Below are 22444 nucleotides of genomic sequence, written 5' to 3' on the forward strand. Positions count from 1 at the left end.
CAAATATATTTTTAACACATGATTAACATATATGGAATATAAAAATTTCTATATGTATATTTAAAATTAAATTTCTAAATAAAATTTTTAATTTGGAAATATTTAAATTAAGCAAGAATTATTTCCGAAGTAACAATGGTTACATCCTAAATTAACCAAAGGATAAGATCTTAGACATAAACAGAGGAGGTTAGAGGTGGGAGGTGAAAAAAAGATTTAACTAATCATATGCTACTTTAGAACCATTGATATGAAAATCAGGCTTTCCATTTTTTAGATGTTCAAGAATTAAAATATAATAAGGTATAACCAAATCATAAGTAGGCTCCTCCCCACATACTATATTTGTATTTCATAAAGCCAATTGGATAGCTTTAATTTTTATAAGCCTCCTATTTCTTTATGTTAACAAAGATTAGGTTATTCCCTAATTATAAATATTAGTTTACTTCTGATATTTGTTTATCTTGAAGAAGTATAATATGAGTTATTACTTTAGTGACTAATTTTGTCATAACCAGTTTAACAATATGCCTCTTTCAATTATTTGGTAGGTGCTATTCCACCTTATTTCACAATTTAATTTTGATCTTAAAAAAAAATAGAGGAGGGTGTAATGAACTATATATATATTTTTAAATAAATTTAAATTTACGAATCATTCTAATAATGGTTCTCAGATTTAAAATTAAAAGGTCTAAAAATTTTTAAATTTATTTGGAAATCAAATTAATTAAATGGACAACGCATCGGATATGCCCATATCCAAAATAATATTATTAACTCAAATATTATCATCAATATATGGGGCTGTTCAAAATAATAACCTGTGTTGGGTTTGTCCAAATGTCAGATGAAAAATTATCTGACTTTTAGTTTTAGATATTTTTGCTTTTCCAACTGTTCTTTTCCTGTAAATGTATTATACAATTCAAGATTAGAGCATATTGATTTTACAGAAAAATCAAGACTACTTATAAAATCTTTTGTATTAACCAGTTTTAAAATATATCTTATTATTTATAAATAACTAGCAAATTATCTTTAAAAATTTTTTTAGATAAGGAAATTGGTGATGTAGGCTTTAGAAAAATGTCAATTTTATTACACTTTTTACTGAGGTGTGAATAGAATAATAATTAATAAGAAGGGATGTTATTTTGCCTTTATATTTTATAATGCTTTTGCAATGATTGCAAGTAGCCTTTTGTCTTTATTTATTATTTCATCAGAAGCATTTTCCTCTATCATAATTAGGCTAGCTAACAATAATTTATTGTAGAAATGTATTATGATTTTATATACATTTGCTTTATGTAATTTTTTAATAATTTATTATAGTGATTCAAAAAATAAATTCTCCTGAGATTCAAAAAAATACAGCAAATAAAAATTTAAATATTGCTTAAATTTTCATTTCAGAGATTTTTAAATTTGTACTGGTCTTTTTATGATCACATCACCTGTCAGGTTGGCAGGTTATCAAATAAAAATCACAAATATTAGATTTATTAAAATAAATTTATTAAATAGTCGAATTATTCGTTTTATTCGAATAAATGTTCATTAGTATTCGGATAAAGCAAATAATTTATTATTCATATTAGTAATTAATTCGAATTTATTTTTTGAATAGATCTATTAGACACCATCATCAATACACATACTATTATTTAAATAACATATTTTTACCTATTTTCTAAATTCCATCTCAATAAAATTTGTCAAATAGTCAATTATATATATAAATAAAATTTTTGAATGATCACCTGGCTAAATAAATGATAAAACATTTTATTAACCTTAAAATTAAAAAGAAACTATACATATTAGAAGCGTAAAAATATTTATGAACGGCTATCAAATCATTATCTAATCACGGATTTTTTCTTACCAAAATATACTTTAAATATCCATTTTAAAATGAGGATCATGACAAATGTCCCACTTTTGGGAATTGCAATATCACTGTAACTATACCAAAAAATATATTTAAAATATCCTAAATTTTAGTTAATAGGTTTTCATTTTAAGACATATAATTTCGTTGTGATATCGTATAGGTTCCTCGGTGGAATAATAAATAAATTAGTAAAAGAATTGATATTGTAATTTTATTCGCGAAGTCAAAATAAAAGAATAATTATGTTATATCATTGGGAAACGACGTTATTCAAAACAATCGTCAAATGTAAATTGATCATTTTTTATATCATATCTTGTGGGGGTGATATCATCAGCCTCTTGGACATGGTTGGAATAGGTAAGATCAAAGGTTAGAGAGATATTATTTGACCATACTGTAAAATACCTTAGTAAACTGAAAATTCTGCAGTTGATATATTCTAAAATAAATGATTTATTTCAAAAATGGGCGAAAATATAGAAAATATAGAAAATTACTCTAAAAGTAATGATATAAATTTAAAAAAATAAATAAAACTAAAAGAAAAAAAAAACACAAATTATAGAATAAATTACTCCAGAAAAATAGAAGATGCTTAAATTGACGATTGACGAAAATAAATTTTTTTTACCATAATATGAAATAGAAATGTTATGAGTATATTTTTGAATTTATTATAATTTTCAAACGATGACAAATACGTTTCTTTATTTATTATTAAAAAATGGATTTTAAATGTAAATCCATGATTTATTTAATTTAAAATTGTGATCCGAGTAGCGAAAAAAAAATTAACATTTTATCCATTTTAATCCAATAACTTTTTTTTCCTATTTACCTAGAGATATCAGTTCAAGATTGTGAAGGATATTTTTTTTATCATGTAAAGGAATATATAAATCCTTGCTTAGCCACGAAGCCCATTAATTAAAAACAATACATGCACAAAATTGTTTACAGTTATATTAATAATATTTTTAAACGCTACTTAGCTACTATCAAAAAAAGGAGCTCTCTAAAAAAAATAAATCGCTATTATTTATAGCCACTGGCGCGCTACTTGTAGGGAGCTACTTTAACAACTCTTAATTGTCCAATTATAATAATGCTCAAATTTATTATATGCTCTGTAAAACGTTTGTTATTAATTGATAAAAATTGATTAGCTAAAAGTATTCTTCAAAGTATTTATCATGTGCCAAATGTTTTCGACGAAGTATTTGCATTTTTAAATATTTTTATAGAAATTTTTTTTTGTAGGTGTATATTTAGTATATTTATACTAAAAAATTAGCCCAACCCTGTATATAATAAAAAATATAAAAATTTATATAGATTGTTTCTTTTAAAATGACCCCGAAAGAAATAATATTTAAAAGAGGAGTAGAAAATAATATCAAAAAACAAGAAGTAGAACCAGAAACACAAAAAAAAACAAAAAAAATTGGAAACTAAAAAATTTTTTTTTAGAGGTCTGCAATGGATGGGTTTTTAGTCCTAAAAACCGCCCGTTCAATACTTTAAAAAATTTAACCCGCCCGCCCAAACCGTCCCTAAAATTCCGCCCGTATATTTTATAAAAAAAATTTAACCCACGAGTCCCATATAAAATTTAAATAAGCTCATTCTTCCAATTTTTTTAAGCATCCATTAAAAAAAAATGATATAGTTTCAGCGTTACATACCTTCAAAAAAGTTTTATAATTTAGGACATTGCTATACTAAGCATAAAAAAAAATAATATTCAACGTAAATTAAGGATAAGGAATATTTGATCTAATAAAATATTTATGTATATAAAATTAATGTATATTGATAAACTAAAAACCTTCCAGCAATGCTAATTCCTCGTTCAGAAGAAGCACTGATTGCTGGAATTGCCAATATTTTTTCTAGCCAATCTTGATAGTTTTTGTTTGATCAATCTTTTTACTTTTCATTTCCATCAAAGTAAGATATTCGTTTGATGTATATCCTTCTATTCAAGTGAGATATTTAAATTAAAAGTGAAAGCATTTAATAAATTTTTTAAAAAGTAAAATTAAATTAATTGTTTATAAATTGTAAACTAAACTAAGTAAGCCTAAAATATGACTAAATTATATAAAAGCTCGTTACTTTAAGATTCAAATACTTTGTTATGTCATTAGGTAATGCTCTCCTCTGTCAGCCACAACATTGCATTTTACAATTTAAATTTAATTCTCTTTGCTTTTTGGGCAAACGGGTAAAATCAGATTCTCATATCACGTTGATGTTATATTCTTCCATGCAAATCATGTCCAACATATTTTCAATATATTTTTTTTATCTGAGTAATTTTCTTCTATGACAACATCTTCAGTTATCGGCACATTCGGCAATTAAAAATATTGAAATTTCAAGGAGCATATTATTTTGTTGTAATTTTTTTTATCTTAACCCGCCCGCCCGTTTGCCCATGGAGAAGCTTAAACCCCACCCAATGCGGACCTCTAGTTTGGATATACACACATCAAGAAATAATATATTTTTATAAATTTTTTTAGTACCAAAATTTTGTTATAAAATAAATTAATATTGTAAAAGGTGAAACAAAGAATTTTAACGATAAAAATTTGTATTTGTGTTTTTGTTAGAAATTTTTAAGTTGGTCTCTCACAATTACTTACCTATATTGAACGTTTTATTTCTAAAATGCGCTTCGAAGGGTCGTTAAATTCAAATCAGCTGGTGACATGCCATTTTGGTTTCCCATATAAAAATGAAACTCTGAAATTTTAAAACTTTCGTAAAAATTTATAAATGGCAACTGTTTATATAGGTAAATCAAAATGGCGTGCCATCAGCTGAGATGCTAATTCTTAATTGATACCTATCAAAATTAATGAACCATCAGTCCAGGTATTATTGTATGTGATTGGTAAGGATAGATCTATTTCAAAATGATTTTTGGACACTTCCATCAAATATAAAAACTGACGAAAAGATAGATATTTTTTTTATAAAAATCCGTTTTAGCTGGCTGTGGTCTAAATATCAAAAATTAAATTCGGAAATTTTAGTAAATTTAACGAAAAAAAGGAAATATAAGCTATTTTTAATATAGAAATAAAAAACATGTCCTAAACATATTTCTAATAAATTTTAAAATTTTAAAATTTTAACACATATTTTTTAATTAAAATGTAAAAAACTTTTAAAAGATTTTTTCTTTTCATATTTGCGAATTTTTAAACCAGATTTAGGAAACCGCCTTTAAAAAATTTTTTCAAAAAGATATTTTTTAAATTCACTTGCATAATGGAACAAATGTCCAAAGAAATATACACGCGTTAAAGGAACGACTAAGCAAACCTTTCTATAATTTACAATATTATATTTAGCCTATTATTAATATACGTTTAAAGGAAAATACATATTTTTAGCGGGGGTGTGAACCCAAAGATGGCTAATTCTATTTAGTGGAGATTTTGATGACAAGAACTTATTCGAAACCGATTTGAAACCGATTTCCTAAAAGGGACCCGAACCTGCCCCTGGTCCATATTACCCCGGTAGTGAAACCGGGTTCTGGTTTACATCCCTGCATTTTAGTCTAATTAGATTAAGGCGTGTTAATTCAAATATAATGCATAACAATAATTTTTTTGGGGATGCTAATCGAAAGCCCTTGTTACGCCACTGAAACTACATCTAAATAAAAATAATGGTTTTTTGATTATCTTGCTAATAATGCCATTAATTTATATCTAAGTATTCCCGATTGACAAAATTTTTGGATTTTATAACAGTGAACCAATGGTATAGATTTATTGAATTTGATATATTTTTTTTTCATAATCATTTTTGCGAGAAAAAATAAAAAATTGAAGTTATTTTTAATTAAAAAATGTTATACTTTTACAGATGAAATTGCCTAGATATCATTGCAAAATAATATATCAATATCTATAGCTTCAATACCAAAATAGTTATGCAATCTGTTAAAATATCGGACAGTGAATTTTGGTATAAATAATAATAATAATAAAATGAAATATTTCGCGATTGGAAGCATTATATAGGTTTAGAATAATAATATATTTGGTTTTCATTATAGTTTACAACGAAGTAAGTTACCAGAATTTGTAAGAATTGGTATTTACTATTTTTTTGTTATCTTTAAAAAAAAATAAAGAAGAATTTAATAGGAGAAATTTAATAGATTTTAATATGTCTCCAAATTTTCCACAAAACAAGGAAAAAAAATAATGCTAAAGACAATTATCTGGCCGAAAGTCTAAATGGACTCAATTATTAGAACTCCGGGGGTAATAAAACTTTCTCAAGACAAGCCCTAACAAGAAAAATAGTAATTTCTGGAAGATAAAAACAAGAAGGTAAGATGGTTTAGTTATGGATATATTTAATCGTAATTAGACATGCACTAACGTCTGATATGGGCCAGGGCATGTGAATATGTTTTACAAAATTAAATATTTTCGATACCCAAATAATTACTATTCGGATAATATTCGCGAATATCGACTTTTTTATATGTTCGATCCGTATAAATTCTGTCGAATATTAGTTAGGAGCGTTACGTATGTGAGGTGGTTATCCATCGGTTTAATTCAAATCAGATATTTATATATTTATTAAAGGTTCTAGAGCCGAATTCGGCTTCTAAAATTTTGATTTATTTGGGTGGGCATTTTTAGACCACAGACCCCACAGAGGTCGATTTATAGGCAAACCATCAAACCCGGGGTAATATGGACCCGGGGAGGGATCGGACCTCTTTTAGAAATCGGTTATTGATTGAGTTACCTTTATAAAAATTCCCGCTAAATGGAGTTTAAAATTCCTTAACCTTGCTTATAATCGCCTCGCTAGATTATTCTCGGGGGAGGGGTGCAGTTCGTATTCTTTAAAATATTTTAGAAAGTGCATTTAGTTGAATAAAATAATTAGAAATCATTTATAAAATTTTTTTAAATATAAAAAGAAAATAATTGTAGGATTTAAAATTCGATAAATTTACTTTGTATCTAAATTCAAGTTGAAAGAAAACCCTCTCCAATATATAAATCGTATCCATTAAAATTGATCTGATCACCATCATCATTCTAAAAAATAAACTAAATTCAGTTAAGGCTATTAACGTTTTATTACAAAAAAGGGGAAAATATATTTATTTGAATTTACCAAAATTTTCAAGGGTATATTATATTAAATTTTTAAAATAAAAGATAAGATAAATATGAAGATAAATTTGTATATATTTAGGAAGCGTCGCAAGGTATCTAAATATTGAGCAAAAATTCTAATAATAATTACCAGATAAATATTACGGAATGTTGCATATAATAATTTTCCAAGGGAGAAGGATACTCAAGGGTCACCTCCCTCACGTCCTATTCTACGGGCTCTCGTGATAGAATATATATTTTTGTTTAAACATGATATTGTGCTTCGCTGATGTTTATTAGCTTAGGAATTATTTTTCAGAAAACCGATATGTTATGATTAGACAGAAACACGGAAATGGTTTAGATTTAGTTTTTTTAAAAAAATTTATGTGTAAGTGTAACAATTAGGGTGACAGTTGACGTGCAATTATCATTGCCCAAATATATGGTATAAATATATTCAACGATAAAATGTTAACAGCTATTGTTTGATTTTATTGCGGAAAGATTTATTCAAAATATATTGTTCCCAAAGCTGGGATCTTCCTGATGCTATTCCAAGTTTAAAGTTCTTAAATACCGAGGCTTAAAACAAATATCTTATTCAGGCGCGTATGCAGGAATTTGTTCTGGGAGGGGGGGATAATAAAATTTTTTAAGAAATATTATTGTTAATTATAAGCATAAATTTATTAGGACTAATTCACAATTTTAAATTAATGTGAATTACAAAAAAATTATATATATAAACCGGCATTGAAAAACTATAAAATAAATGTGAATTATAAAATATAAAGTGAATATAACCCACGATATGAATCACTTAAATGACCCGAAATTGAAATTTGAATTTTTTGAGCCTTTAAAATATATATATAGTATAAAAATATTTAAAATATTGGAAATATAAATTAATACATAAAAAGTTTCTTAGGAATAATTGTATTTTGTATGTTTTGATCTAATTTTTCAATTATTTATCCTTACTTGGCGTTAAATGCCTATGAATATTCAAAAGATCCAAATCATTCAATGCCATTAAAAAAATTTAGATTATTAATAAAATATAATTTGTGTAAAATAATACATAGCGTTAAAATACTAAATTAAAATAATATAAAATAAAATAAAATAAATAAAATATTATATAAAAACCGAGGTGGGACTACAAGTTCCCAAAAAACATGTGTAGTTATATTTTAAAATTATGATTTGGAGGTTTTGTTTTAAGAAATAAGATTCTTTAGGTTCTGATGTGAGGGCTCTTATCTTATCCCCTATATTTTTTAAAAACTTTAAAGTTCCACTTGGCATATGTCCAAGGGAAGAGATGACAATCGGTGTAAATATAATTTGTGAATTTGGAATATTTCATTGTTTTTTTTTCTCGGCTATATCAACCGGATTAGAATAATACATAAAAAGTTTCTAGGAATAATTGTATTTTGTATGTTTTTGATCTAATTTTCAATTATTTATCCTTACTTGGCGTTAAATGCCTATGAATATTCAAAAGATCCAAATCATTCAATCTAGTTTCAGAAGTTGTATTTCATAGGTATGTTTTTCAGATGCCTCTCCGGCTTATTTTTTCAAACATACCCGGGCCGGGTCCGAAATTTTTTTAAAGAAAAACCCGGGCTGGGCCTGAAAATTTTTTCAAAAAAAATATCCGGACCGAGCTGTATATTTTAAAACCAAATATTTTAAATCGCCATTATTAGCTAGAAAAATCAAAAATAGATATAATTTATTTTAAAAAAATTTTTATTTCTAAAAAGCCGGTTTTTTAAAAAAAATCTGGGCCGTGCCCTGCAAACTGTACCTCTGCAGGGCTCTGTTATTCTTCTTAAAAAAGAGAATGTTCTCTCATTAGTTTACTAATGGGAAGAGTTGTTAATATATATATAACCATTTTAATACATTGGGAATATAATCTAAAATGTGTTTGAAATAATGCAAAGCATCCATAGCAATTTTTAGGACTGTAGCAACCATAGTTAATCTTTTAATCATAGTTATTCAGCTATAAGGCATCATAATATATTTTAACATCTTCATGATAAAAATCTAGCAAATATATTTTTTTTTTCTATCACATCTGAAAAGGTTGGAAAGGCTTTTGTGGAAATAATATCTGCGGATTTGTAAGTATTGCATGATAAATTAAAAAACATTTGTTTTATAATACTCTTCTACTGTTCCTATATTAATGTTTTGACGATGAGCTTGCATACTGCAAGTCGAGGACAAATATTAAACACTTATAGCTCTGCTTTTGACTCAAAAATAACATATAAAATATGAAATTCTTCATCAACATTAGTTCTAATTTCCTTGAGTTCTAATAAAATGCTCTCCGCTATTCTCATCTTCTTAATCAAGATGTCATGTTTTTGAAAAGTATTACATAAAATAGTTGTATAATTAAATAATATATTCTAATTATAAAAAAAAATTTGGAATAAGTATTGAATCCAATAATTTTCTTGCTTCTGAGGAAATATTTCTTTCAAGCCATTGTGATATTTCAGTAATAGCATTAATAATCGGCTCTTCTAACTCCATAAAAGCTGTTACTGCTTGATGGTGGAGACTCGATCTCGTTGGACAAGCTTGCAATTTCTTTCTCCCTGTTGGACAAGGAGTTTCAGAGATAATTATTATTTGACTAGAAATTTAGATAAATATTACGCCACTAAAATTTGAAAATAATAGGTAAATTACGCCAAGGAAAACTTGAAATCGAAATTAATTGATAAAATAACTTAGTAGATGAATGTGATAAATAAATGTAATTATATATATGAGATAGGAATAAATATTAACAATAATATTTTTGAAAAATATAATCCGGCATCTGCATTTTTTGGCTTGGGGGGAAGATTTGTCCCCCTGCCCCCCCCCCCCCGCTGCGTACGCCAATGCCAATATCAATCAAGTAATGTTTAAATGTAGATTCATGAATTATATATTAAGATTTATATAATATCTTATGACAATATTATATGTTATAAGAATTAAATAAAATTTAAAATTTAATTGTTGTAGTTGCTTTTATTAACCTAAAATGTCGCATATCAAAAATCATCGAGATGTGCCACCAACCATTCTACCCATAACGGAAGCCCCGACACTTAAATTAAATTTCCGTAATTATTGTAAAAACTTGTTGAGAAAAATACATCCTTTTTTAAAAAAACTATTAAAAACTTGAAAGAAAATTTTGGGAAAAAACTTTCGGTATTCTATGCACAATAGGAATAAGTGGATTGAAAAAATTCACAGGCTTTTACTGCGATAAAATTCAAGGCATACCTGGGTGAATTATTCGCGCTTTTACCATCAAATTCATGACATACAATGGATAATGCTCCAATACATCGAGCGAGGATAATTAGTGAGAATTATCCAAATATCATATTTTTGCCACCCTATTCGCCGCAATTAAATCCGATAGAAAATTTTTTCGGAGTAATTAAAAATCAATATAGATCAAATTCTCCTAAACCCAATAACCGAAATGAAGTTATTTCAATTGTTACAGACAATTATTTTACATATAATTTTTCAAATTTTTATTCTCACACCATAAAGTTTATTAAAGAGGGAATTCGATGCATTCCTTTAAATGATTTGAATTTGTAATTGATTTATATTGTGCAATATTTTATTTACCAAGAATAAATAAATAATAAATGGTTTTTTTTATTTTGGTGTTTCGAATTGATCATAAAAATTTCTAAACAAATAAGAATTATCTGAAAACCCTAAATTCGAGTTTTCACTCATGTTTATATAAGAAATTATTCAAATTTCTTATCCTGATTTCCATTCTTTGGATAACTAAAAGTAAAATTAAAATATTGGAATAATTCTTTAAATTTAAAAAAGGTATTGTAAAAATATTAGAAAATTTTTTTTATATAATATCTTTTAAAATTCTTATTTTTCCACTTAAACTTATGTCCAAAACATAAAAAAACTATATTCGATTCATAACCTTGACGTTAGTCTTCATTAAAGTTTAAGAACTTTATTATTAAAATTTTTTTTTTGAATTCTCATCTTTCCACTTAAACTTGTGTCCAAAAAAACTATTTGATTCATAACTTTGATGTTAGTCTTCATTAAAGTTCAAAAACTTTTTTAAAAATTTTTTTTAAAAAATTTAATTTATATCAAAATGTTTTTTACAATAATTATGGAAAGTTATTTAACTATATAAGTATGTTTTTTCACATTATGAAAATGTGTTGCATCATATTATTACTGTATATATATATATATATATAAACTACCTTCAAATATTAACTTTAAAAATGTTTTAAATATAATATTCTGAGTCAGGGGTCCATTATACTTTATTAAAAGTTTCCTATAATCTTATAATAGTTAATAAAAAAAGTGAAGTTGTTATAAGTTGAATTTTTTGGTAACAGGAAATCAATATTTATTTTTAGAAAAGCGATTTGTTATATATATATATAAACTGGTTTAAATCGTTAGAATTTTGCCAACTAAAGACCTTTTTTTTAAAAAAAAATTATTATTTAATATATTTTCTTCTTTTATAATAAGCCTCTCGGTCATTTGTCATGGTTTATATTTTTAAAAATATTTTTTTTTTTATATAAAAAAATTTATATAAATTTAATATCACATTTTCATTATAAAAAATTAATATGTATTTTATTCAAAAAAAAATTTTTTTTAAAATTTTTTAAAATAAAAATTAAATATTTATATATTTTTTAATAGTAATAAATTTAGAATTATGAATATTTTTTAAAAAAGAAATTGAAACATAAAACAAACTTTAAAAAAAGACAAAATATTTTGAAAGGACTTTCTTCAAATTCCATGGAGGAAAATGAAAAAAATATTTTTCGTATACAAATCCGTTAACAGAGTAATAATAATAAATAATAATAATAATAAATAATAATAATAATAAATAATAATAAAAATAAATAAGAAAAAAAAGGAAGATGGAAATATTAACGAATTCCGTAAATAAATCTAAGGAAATATAAAATGTACGCTATAACCCTTAAATAAGTTACCCTTGAACCTTATCTTAGCCCCTATCCATATGTTAGTTTCGGTGAAACTGAATCAAGACATTTACGAAAGATAACTTTTAGGGATCAAAATCTTAATTCCTAATAGAGCCGGCTTTTTTGAGTAAGTATTTTTATATTTTCCAAAATTTTAAAATCATACTGAGGAAGAAAATACACTGAATTGTCAATTGTCGTGCTATGCCCCTTCATATACAACTGTGTTCCAATTGAAAACTGATATACTTTTTTGTTTTAAGTAATAAATCTGTCAGTTCTAAAAACATTCGATAAATTATAAAGAAAAAGGGATATTTTCTGCAAAATTCCATAATATTCTATCAACATGTGGCCCAAAGTTATGCACAATTGAAAAGTTTGACATGCAAAATTCGAAGTTTCCAAAATGTAAAAAAAAAAAAATCATATTTTTATTTAAAAAAAAAATTAAACTTTACATTTAATTCAGATGACTAGATTTTAATCAAAATTTTAACAAGAAAAAGCAGAGCCAAAAGGTTTTTAAAGGAATTTCCTAACAGAAAACTGGTCTATCACAGACTCAAATCTATTGATTTTAGAAATTGATACTAACGAATCGGCAGAAAAATCGTGGTGATAGATTACGCATAGCTCGCACTATGAAGAAAATATTAATTCTGATGAAACGTACGTATTGAGTTAAAGAAAAACCCGGACACCCCACAGAAAAAATTCTTCAAGTATTCCCTAGACTGGTATTTCCAGAACTTCAGTACATCGGAATATCCATGAAGAGCTGCAGTTGAATTTTAAAAAAAGAAGACCACAAAATAAATTAATTTATTTCTATCGATAAAATTACATTTTAAGGAACCAAAAAAAGTGGAAAGTCTAAATTACAATATTGTTTCCAATAATATACATCAGAAAACGGGATAAACTTTGTAAGGCCAGGACCCTAACCGGTGCGAATAAGATTCCCCGTCTAGACTAAACTGCTTCTTAGAAAATACTATCAGAGATTAGTATCTTTTCATATAATTCACGGATAAAAAGCTAAAAGCTGTTTACAGTAACTCCGACAAATCTGCAAAACGATAGGGCTTACGTTACAGTTTCAATGAGAAAATTTTTTTTTGCAGCTAATCAATTTCTAGTACAATTGCTTAAAAGGTTGGTTTTCATGTTTATCTTGAATTGTAAAGTTAAAAGAAAAAATTAAATTTTTTTACATGTTGAAAAGTTCGAATTTTGTTTGTCCAACTTTGAAGTGTGCATAACATTTTGACTTCTGTCGATAGAATTTGATTTTTAAAAAAAACATTCATAATTTATTCTTCTCTTAATCTATAAAATTTTATTAAATTATATTTAGAATTTGTGAGATTTATGCCAAAACAAATAGGGTATCAGAACACAGTGTATAAATTATATTGATTTTATTTTAAAAATCAATTGTCAAAGTTTCTAATATTTATAATACTTTAGAGTGATTCACGAACAGGGTTGCTAGGTCAAAATTTTCAAATTGCGGGAGAAATTTTTATATTTTGCGGGTTTAAATATGAAATATGAGGTAGAAATATAAAAATTGCTAAAAAAAAAATTTTTTTGCGGATTTTTATTGGATAAAAATAAAACATATGAATAAGGTGAGGATAGTAAGGAAAAAAAATTTACAAACTAGATACGTTTTTTGAATAAATATTTAAAATTTATTTTAAAAATAAACATTTACCGTTTCTCAAAAATTATTCTTTATATATTAAAAAGGTTAAAATGTTTAAAAAAAAATTGTGCGGGAGAAATTTAAAAATTGCGATAGTTTTGCGGGAGTGAGATGTCTGCGTGTAAACTAAATTATTGCGGGAGTCTCCTACTGATGGGGGTAGACCTGGCAAACCTGTTCACGAATCAAGCAAGCTGCTTACAAATAAAACCAAGAAATTATTTATGTATTTTATATACACTTAGCTTTTCTGTCAGTCATATTATTTTTCTTATACTTAGAACAAGGGTCAATTGGTTATTCCGAACCTTACTTCCTTTTTAAATTCTAGCGTTTTTTTTAAAAAAGATACATTTAAACCTGTAAAAGATAAAGTGATTTATAGGGTTGTATTACTACAAAAATCAAATCAATCTAATTCGAAGCGTATAATGAACAAAAATTTAATCAGTTTTACACCTTTTGATCACAATAATGGAACAAGGATAAGAATCTGATAACCGAATAAAACTTGGAAACCATATTGAAGCGGAAGAATGATTTTAAAAAGTTCTTAGACAGAATATGCTCTAATAAAAGTGCATGTATTCTATAATATTCATATGCTGACTCATTAGCTTATTTATTGATTAAATTTTTTTTCATTGCCTTAACAGATAGAGTTTAGTACTAAACAGGTGGGTACGCAGTGTAGGAGTAAAATGGCAAATCCTAACTTCCAAGCCAAAGAATATTCGGATGTCAGCTAAAATATTTCAAAAAAAATATTACTTTTAATGATTATTAAATTTATGTTTTATAATAATCATTCAAACCTCTCATCGAATGTAAATCACCGATTTACATTTATTTATCATCTCCACAGAAGAAATAAATATATTGAAACCTAAGGAAAATTAGGGTAAATCTAGGAGATGAATTTAAATAAGTTATATCTCATTTTTGACTCTAAAGCAGAGCTCTATGATATAAATATTTGTCTACCTCTACTCAAATCAAGCCAATGTTTATCCCCCTCTTGGATACTTTTATAGCTCAAACAAATGAATGGTTTTTTAATTAATGAATCAGCACTTACAAATTTGGAAATATAATGCAGAATCCTTTCGAATCTTTCAAATCTTATGTAAGAAAAGATTAAATATTTGGAAATTTTTTATTGTGAAGATTAGTGTTGTTAAACGGCTCGTTTTGAGCCGATTTTTAATTACGGCTAACAATAATTCATCCAGAAAAATCTTACCCAAGCCTGAAGATTTTGCTCATAGAAGGAACAAAGGTCTAGAGATATATTAAAAGAAAGAAAGAAAGAAAGAAAGAAAGAAAGAAAGAAAGAAAGAAAGAAAGAAAGAAAGAAAGAAAGAAGAAAGAAAGAGATAGAGAAATCTTGAGGTTTAGACAATATTTTTCTGGTTAAAATATTGAGTTAGCCGTAACGAGCCGTTTAACAATACTAGTGAGGATCTTAACTTATCTCATGATGCATACCTAAGCTCAATGCAAACTAATGGTATAAAAGATTAAACATGGTTGATAATGTTCCAAAAATTGCTATATATGCTTGGCATTGTTTAAAAGATTATTTTTCTTAAACATATTAAAATTATTGTATATTTTGGCAACTCTACCCATTAGTACTTCTACTACTGAAAGAACATTTACTTCATTAACAAGAATAAAAACGTTGAGAAGTAGTGTTGTTAAATGGATCAAATTCATAAAAACGGTCTTAATTCTAGCGATAAAAATATATTGCTTATGCCTTGAGATTTCGCCAATATATATGTCCAAACATTTATACCATATATGAGCGATATCTTCAGGGTTTGTGCAAGATTTTTCTGGATAAAATATTGAGTTAGCCCTTTTTAAAAAAAATAGACTCATATCGAGTCTTTTAACAACATCCTTGAAGTACTACCTTTGAATAGGTGCTAGCGCATCTTAGTATACACAGGGAGTCGATACCAAGGACGGATGAAATCATTGAAAAATTAGCTCAATCCCAAATTGAATTTTAATACATTATATTTTAATTATATAAGGGTTGTTAAACGGCTCGTTTTGAGCCGATTTTTTAAAAACGGCTAACTCGATATTTTAGCCAGATAAAATATTGCCTAAGCCTCTAGATTTCTATAATACATGTATAGTTGTTCCTTCTATGAGCAAAATCTTCAGGCTTGTGCATTATTTTTTTGGACGAAATATTGAGTTAGCCGTTTTTTAAAAATCGGCTTAAAAACAAGCCGTTTTAACAACACTATATTTTTAAAATACATCGTATATTTTTATACTTTGTAAGTTTTTATATTGTTAGCGTCAATGTGTTATTTTCTTCAACTTTAATGAGTTTTTTAAGCGCGTTTTTTTTAAAAATTTAAAATTTTGATTCTACCGGAAATGTAATCCACCATGTTTAGAATACTTAAAATATGAATTTTATATAATTTTACCTATATCTCTCGAGTCATTTATAATATATGTATATTTGGTCACAAATTCGCGCCAAATGTTGCCGGGTTATGTATAACACATGATATAGAAAATCGGTGAAAAATTTTTTTTATAATTAATCTCTGAAGATTTATATTGTCTCTAATACTATGCTGGATAAAAATTCCTGCAAAAGCAAGTCTTTATAATATTAAAAAGAAAAAAATGTTGGCTATAAATGCTTCAAATATAACATGAATTCCATTCTAGTAAGTACCCAAGAATACGACTAGTGTTGTTAAACGGCTCAATTTATGCCGACTCTTATCCAGAAATATTACACATGCTTGAAGATTTTGCTCATAGACTGGTTCAAAGGTTTGTTGGACATCTATTATCGAAATCTCCAGGCATATTACAATATTTATCTGGCTTAAAATATTGAGTTAGCCTTTTAAAAAATTACTAATGTTGTTAAACCATCTAATTTTGACCAGCTCTAAAACGGTTTGGCCAAGTTTTTTGTCCAAAAAAAAATAGTCTCTAGTTGAAGCTAAACTTAGACGTATAAGTCAATTTTTTAAGGGATAATCTTGACCATGTCATATTGGAGTTGGTCAAATGTAGATGATTTAACATCACTAGAATATACAAAACGAAATGCAAAAATAAATATAAATAAATTTTAATTTTAAATATTACATAATATAATAAGTAATTTTTCTCCATGGTTTAACACTAATACCCTTTTAACTCTCTTGTTATGTAATTCTTTTTTTGACACAAAAAAAAATATATATACTTTATTAATATCTATTTGATATTTTAATTTTTATCAAACAGAATTTTAATATAGTTATATTTATATTTAGTGTGTCTAAATATTATAAATGTTGACCTTCAAAAAGGCTTTCTTTATAAAGGGATTAGTAAATAATATAAGTAAATATATAGTAAATTTATAATAACATTCTTATTTATATAATATTGATAAAAGTAAAAAAAAGCTTTAAAAATTTTTAAAATATTATATTCGATTACGATTAATTTATAATATAATTTTATCTTATAAAACTTCACATAAATAATAATATAGTATGTATTATAAAAAAAACTAAATTATTTTTTTTTGATTTAAACTTAATTCAATTATAGTAATATAAGAAATAGAATAGAAATTGACTAGAATTCAATGTTCACTGGATTAGAAAATTGTTATTAAAATGCAAAAAAAATAATGATTCTTGAAGGGACAGTTATTTCACGATTATTATTTTATTAGGAATAAAATCATTGATAAAAATTTCATTATAATGCCATTATATTTATATTCAAAAATCCAATTCAATATTAATTTTTCGAAATCGCTATCAATAAATATTGCAATAATTATCTAATTATTGTTTCTAAAAAAAAATCAATCAATGGTGCTTTATATTTAATCGGTTGTTTGAATATTTTTTCTTCCAACCATTTTAGTGCCAATTTAACGATATAAGTGAATGTAACTCAGAATTGAACAGCTGCTGCCTATAGTGAAACGTAATAACAAAGTAATTCAACGAGAAAAAAAATGAAGAAATGAACCTAAATTACAAAATTATCAATTGTCTTTTTGGCCATATTTCGAAAATATAATTTTTTTTTTGATAAACTGGTTCGACTAAAGCTGAATAGGTTTTCTGTATAATAAATAATCCATTATATCAAAGAAAGAAGTCAAAAAAAAAAGTTCTTTAGAAGATACAAAATGAAAGCTAATCATATTTATGAATTTATAATTTTTCCTTTTTATAATAAAAAAAAATAAATAGAAAATGATTTTTTCCTTTAAAATTTTTATATTTTCAAAAATAATAAAATAATATTTAAAAAAAATTGCTACAAAATTAAAAGTTTTTTGGTATTTTTGACAAATTATATGGTTTTAGAAAATTGAAAAAAAAATGATATAAATTACTTAAAAAAATATATTACACGATGATTTAAGGGCGGATATAAGAAGCAAGGAAATTCTGAATTTTTAGACGATCCAGCATCGTTGTCCGCTTCCTCCAAGAAGAAGCAACACGAAAATAATGAGATGGTCAATGAGATGATCTTAGCGGAGGAATCTATAGAAGACACCGATAACGATAACGGCACCATTAATTCCGAATTCGACCCCTCGAAACTTATTACACCCCTCGTCTCCCAACCCGAATCAATTCGTATTCACGGCCATTCCTCAACCTACCATGTACATTTACGCCGAAGGTGGAGGTGCGCGCACAAAATCCTTCGTTTTCGTGTTCGTGATAATAGGATTGATGTTATCTATATCGGCACTGGTAGCCACGGTAGCTTATCTCATCAAAAAGGAAGGAAAACCGAACAAGAGCAGCTCAAAGTCTAGCCTGAAAAGGCCGAAATCCGATAATAAGTCTAAAATGAGGGCTTCATCTCAAAGATTATTCAAATACCCTCCGGATAAGATCTTGAATGGTACTAGCATCGATACAAGTTGCGTTTCTATCAAGAACCCCGATTCTCAGCAAGCAAGAAAGTGTGGTGTTAAGAATATTTCCCAGGCATCGTTTCATTCATCAAAACCTACCGTTTACAAGCATAACGGTAGAAAATTTAAAACCTTTTCAGAACCGAGCGATTCTCGCAGATATTCATTTTTATCCCTAAACGATCAATACAATTCAAAATCTAAGCAAAAAAGTAACCAAACTATCTGCAACACAGATGCATCGAGATACAACATAAAATCGCCTTGCTACCCCCCGCTAATGCAGGATAGGAAGCTAAGAGAATTTAACAGTATTCAGGTCGCCGGACACGCTTTACATAGAACGATCTAATAGCAATAATGATGATGGCGTTGATGGGATAGATAATCCTCGACATCACAGTAAATGTAGTAGCTTGGTGCTTAACTCCTCCGGCAATAACCCCCAAAATACTAATATGGCATCAAAGTCAAAGATTTTTCCACCCTCGAAAAGAAAAACATGCGCATCTTCAGATTCGGTTTTTACGAACGACGATTCTGGCAGACCCTTGACCAGATTTTCCAGAATCGAGACGGGAGTTCCCAACAGACCCGATTACAGGTTTATCCTAAATAAAAAATGTGTTTATGATGCCGACGGAGACGACGAAAATTATTTGTTGACCAGTTTTGTCAATTTCGACAAAACCAAGGATACCTCAAGGTCGTATTCTGGAGAAGAAATTACGAAAAGACGCGCCCGAGATGACGCGAACGCACTATATTACATTAAAAATATTAGGCATCCGCACAGTAGCGACGATCAGTCGTATAATCGCTCCCGTTCCAAATCTTCTAAAAATGAATCGAAGGGTGAATATTGTTCCGACGAAATTTGGCAAAAAAAATCTGCGACTCTATCGAACAGATTCGCCGATTACGATTGCGAGATGCCAAAACCCGTCAAAAATTTTACGAAAACCAGAGGGCCCCACGTGATTTGCTTCGAAGATGATTTACGAAATTTCGGCCATAAACCATCGCCAAAAGCGCCGAGGAAAGAATCTTCGGGAGTTTCTAATACAGATAAATTTAAAGATTACCGTTTCGATAAGGCGAATACCGCTGAAGGATATGACAACAATATGCGATCATGTTTTGACCAGATCAGGAGTAGTTTACTAAGTTCAGAAGGGCAGGCGATTGACTCTAACGGCGGCCCGGAACAGTATTACATATCTAATAGGACTCATTTGCTGCAACCTTCTACTTTAAAATCATCAGAAAAATATGAATATTTATGAACCCCATGTTATGTTAATTTTTTTTATTATCAATCCATAGATATAATAAATCGAATATTTTTTTCCCCATCAATGCAAAATGTAGAGAGATAATTTCAAATCATTAGAGTTCGACTTTTCAATAAGGGAAATTTGTTTTTTTAGCAATAATTTAAGTTAAAATTAATTATGCATATATCTAATACGTAATAATATTAATATATTATATTGAAACATTTCACATGTGACCTCAAATTATTAAATAATTATGATAATTTTAATCCTATTTTTCTTAAAAAAAAGTGATTTTTTTTTACTAATTACTAGGATAGGTTGAACCATCCTAAGAGATTCTTAATATTTATCTGCTAATCTCAAAAATTCAACTGCTAAAATATAATATATAAAAACAACTCTTATAATTAAGATCTTATATTATATATATATATAGCATATTTATTAGATTTTAGAAATGTGTACATGTGAAAGTCTTTTAAAGAAATAAAATAAACAAGGATTATTATAACTTTCGAATTATGCAAAACGTTTTTTTTTCTTTTTATCTATTAATTTAAACTTTTTTATACATAAATTTAAATGGTAATCTATAATATATTCATAAATTTATTATATATATATTTACATATTATTTGTCATTTTTGATATATGGAATAAAAAAAAAAATTACAGGCAAAATTTATTGATTTTACGGATTAATTTATTTCATTTTTTTTTAAATAAAAAGAAGAGATGAAGCGCATTAGATAATTTCTTTCTTTCTTTCTTTCTTTCTTTCTTTCTTTCTTTCTTTCTTTCTTCCTTCCTTTCTTTCTTCCTTCCTTCCTTCCTTTCTTCCTTCCTTCCTTCCTTCCTTCCTTCCTTCCTTCCTTCCTTCCTTCCTTCCTTCCTTCCTTCCTTCCTTCCTTCCTTCCTTCCTTCCTTCCTTCCTTCCTTCCTTCCTTCCTTCCTTCCTTCCTTCCTTCCTTCCTTCCTTCCTTCCTTCCTTCCTTCCTTCCTTCCTTCCTTCCTTCCTTCCTTCCTTCCTTCCTTCCTTCCTTCCTTCCTTCCTTCCTTCCTTCCTTCCTTCCTTCCTTCCTTCCTTCCTTCCTTCCTTCCTTCCTTCCTTCCTTCCTTCCTTCCTTCCTTCCTTCCTTCCTTCCTTCCTTCCTTCCTTCCTTCCTTTTTCCTTTCTTCCTTCTTGGGGAGGAAAAACAAGAAAGTCAGTGGAAAAAAAAATAAGTCTAAACGACTATTTCCAATATTTTAGCCAAAAAACGTATTCCGCAAGTCTGAATATTTTTTGCCCACAGGATGATAGAAAGTTTTGGACATCTATTAACGAAATCTAGAGGCTTCTGTAACATTATTTTTGGCCTAAATTCTTAACAATAAAATTAACCACAATGTTTTAATTACAATATATGTTATTTAACCAAAATAAAAATAGCCGGAATCAATCTCTAGTTAAATAAACCTTGGAGAAATTTATTTCAACATAGATTTATTTTTATTTCAAAAATACTCCATTTTGTGCTTTTTTTTAAAGCAAATAAAATGGTTTCTTTGCTTTGAAAGAATTTCCTAAATTAATTTTATAGTTTCCGGTATTGTTTTTATTATTATTTTTTTAAACAAATAGAAAAGGTATATAAAATTTTAGCCTTTTCTAACTATATATATATTTTTCTTTGACCTTATATACTTTTAAGTAGTGTTGTTAGACTGTTCAATTTTACCCGATTTTAAGAACGGCTAATTCAATCATTTAATCCAGAAGAAAGAAAGAAAGAAAGAAAGAAAGAAAGAAAGAAAGAAAGAAAGAAAGAAAGAAGAATAATATTACGCAAGCCGGAAGATTTTACTTAAAAATGGCACGAATGTCTAAGAGAGCTACTAGCGAAATCTCGAGGCTTAGGCATCATTTTTTTTTCTGATCAAAATATTGACCTAGCCGTTTTTAAAAATCAGCTCAAAAACGAGCCATTTAACGGAACTACTTTTAAGTTAAAGATTACTTAATTTTTCGAATTATTTTTTTTTCTTGAAAACGATTTTAAAATAAAAATTATTTTTTTAAAAAAGGTTAAGATAGTTGAAATGATTGTTAAAATTTTTAATAGGGGGGGGGGGGTAGAGATTTAGATTTTCCATTTCCACTGCTAATTTTGATTTTCATCTCCTATTTTTTTTTTAAAATATGTTAATTTTCCAGGGAAAGAGAAGGCAGAGGGAAGCTATAAGTGGGGGTAATATTGTCATAGATTTAGGTGGGAGAGGGGTAGATATGCACTGATATCTTAGTAATAAAAAAAATAATAGGCATAATATAAAGATACTTATTGACGATAACAGTTGGCGCGTAACAAAATTTCCAGGGATTCTTCGGTTTAAAAATTTTTTTTGGGAGTCCTGA

At 27.1% G+C, this 22444-nt stretch overlaps 1 protein-coding gene across 1 annotated transcript; it reads left to right on the top strand.

Annotated features, from left to right (window-relative positions):
• The first annotated feature begins 11810 nt into the window (after positions 1-11810).
• Positions 11811-20529, top strand: LOC135922804 (uncharacterized). The gene is made up of 2 exons (XM_065457280.1): positions 11811-11971; positions 18260-20529. Exon 2 carries the CDS (start codon positions 19225-19227, stop codon positions 20050-20052), a length of 828 nt encoding a protein of 275 aa, XP_065313352.1. The 5' UTR covers positions 11811-11971; positions 18260-19224; the 3' UTR covers positions 20053-20529.
• Positions 20530-22444: the final 1915 nt, after the last annotated feature.

The sequence above is a fragment of the Gordionus sp. m RMFG-2023 genome, chromosome 1, assembly GCF_954871325.1.
Source record: "Gordionus sp. m RMFG-2023 chromosome 1, tfGorSpeb1-WG-v2, whole genome shotgun sequence".
Taxonomy (NCBI): Eukaryota; Metazoa; Nematomorpha; class Gordioida; order Chordodea; family Parachordodidae; genus Gordionus; species Gordionus sp. m RMFG-2023.

Bases quoted from the DNA above. Each gene is read 5' to 3' on its own strand.
- LOC135922804 (XM_065457280.1), top strand. From the start codon at position 19,225: ATGGCATCAAAGTCAAAGATTTTTCCACCCTCGAAAAGAAAAACATGC.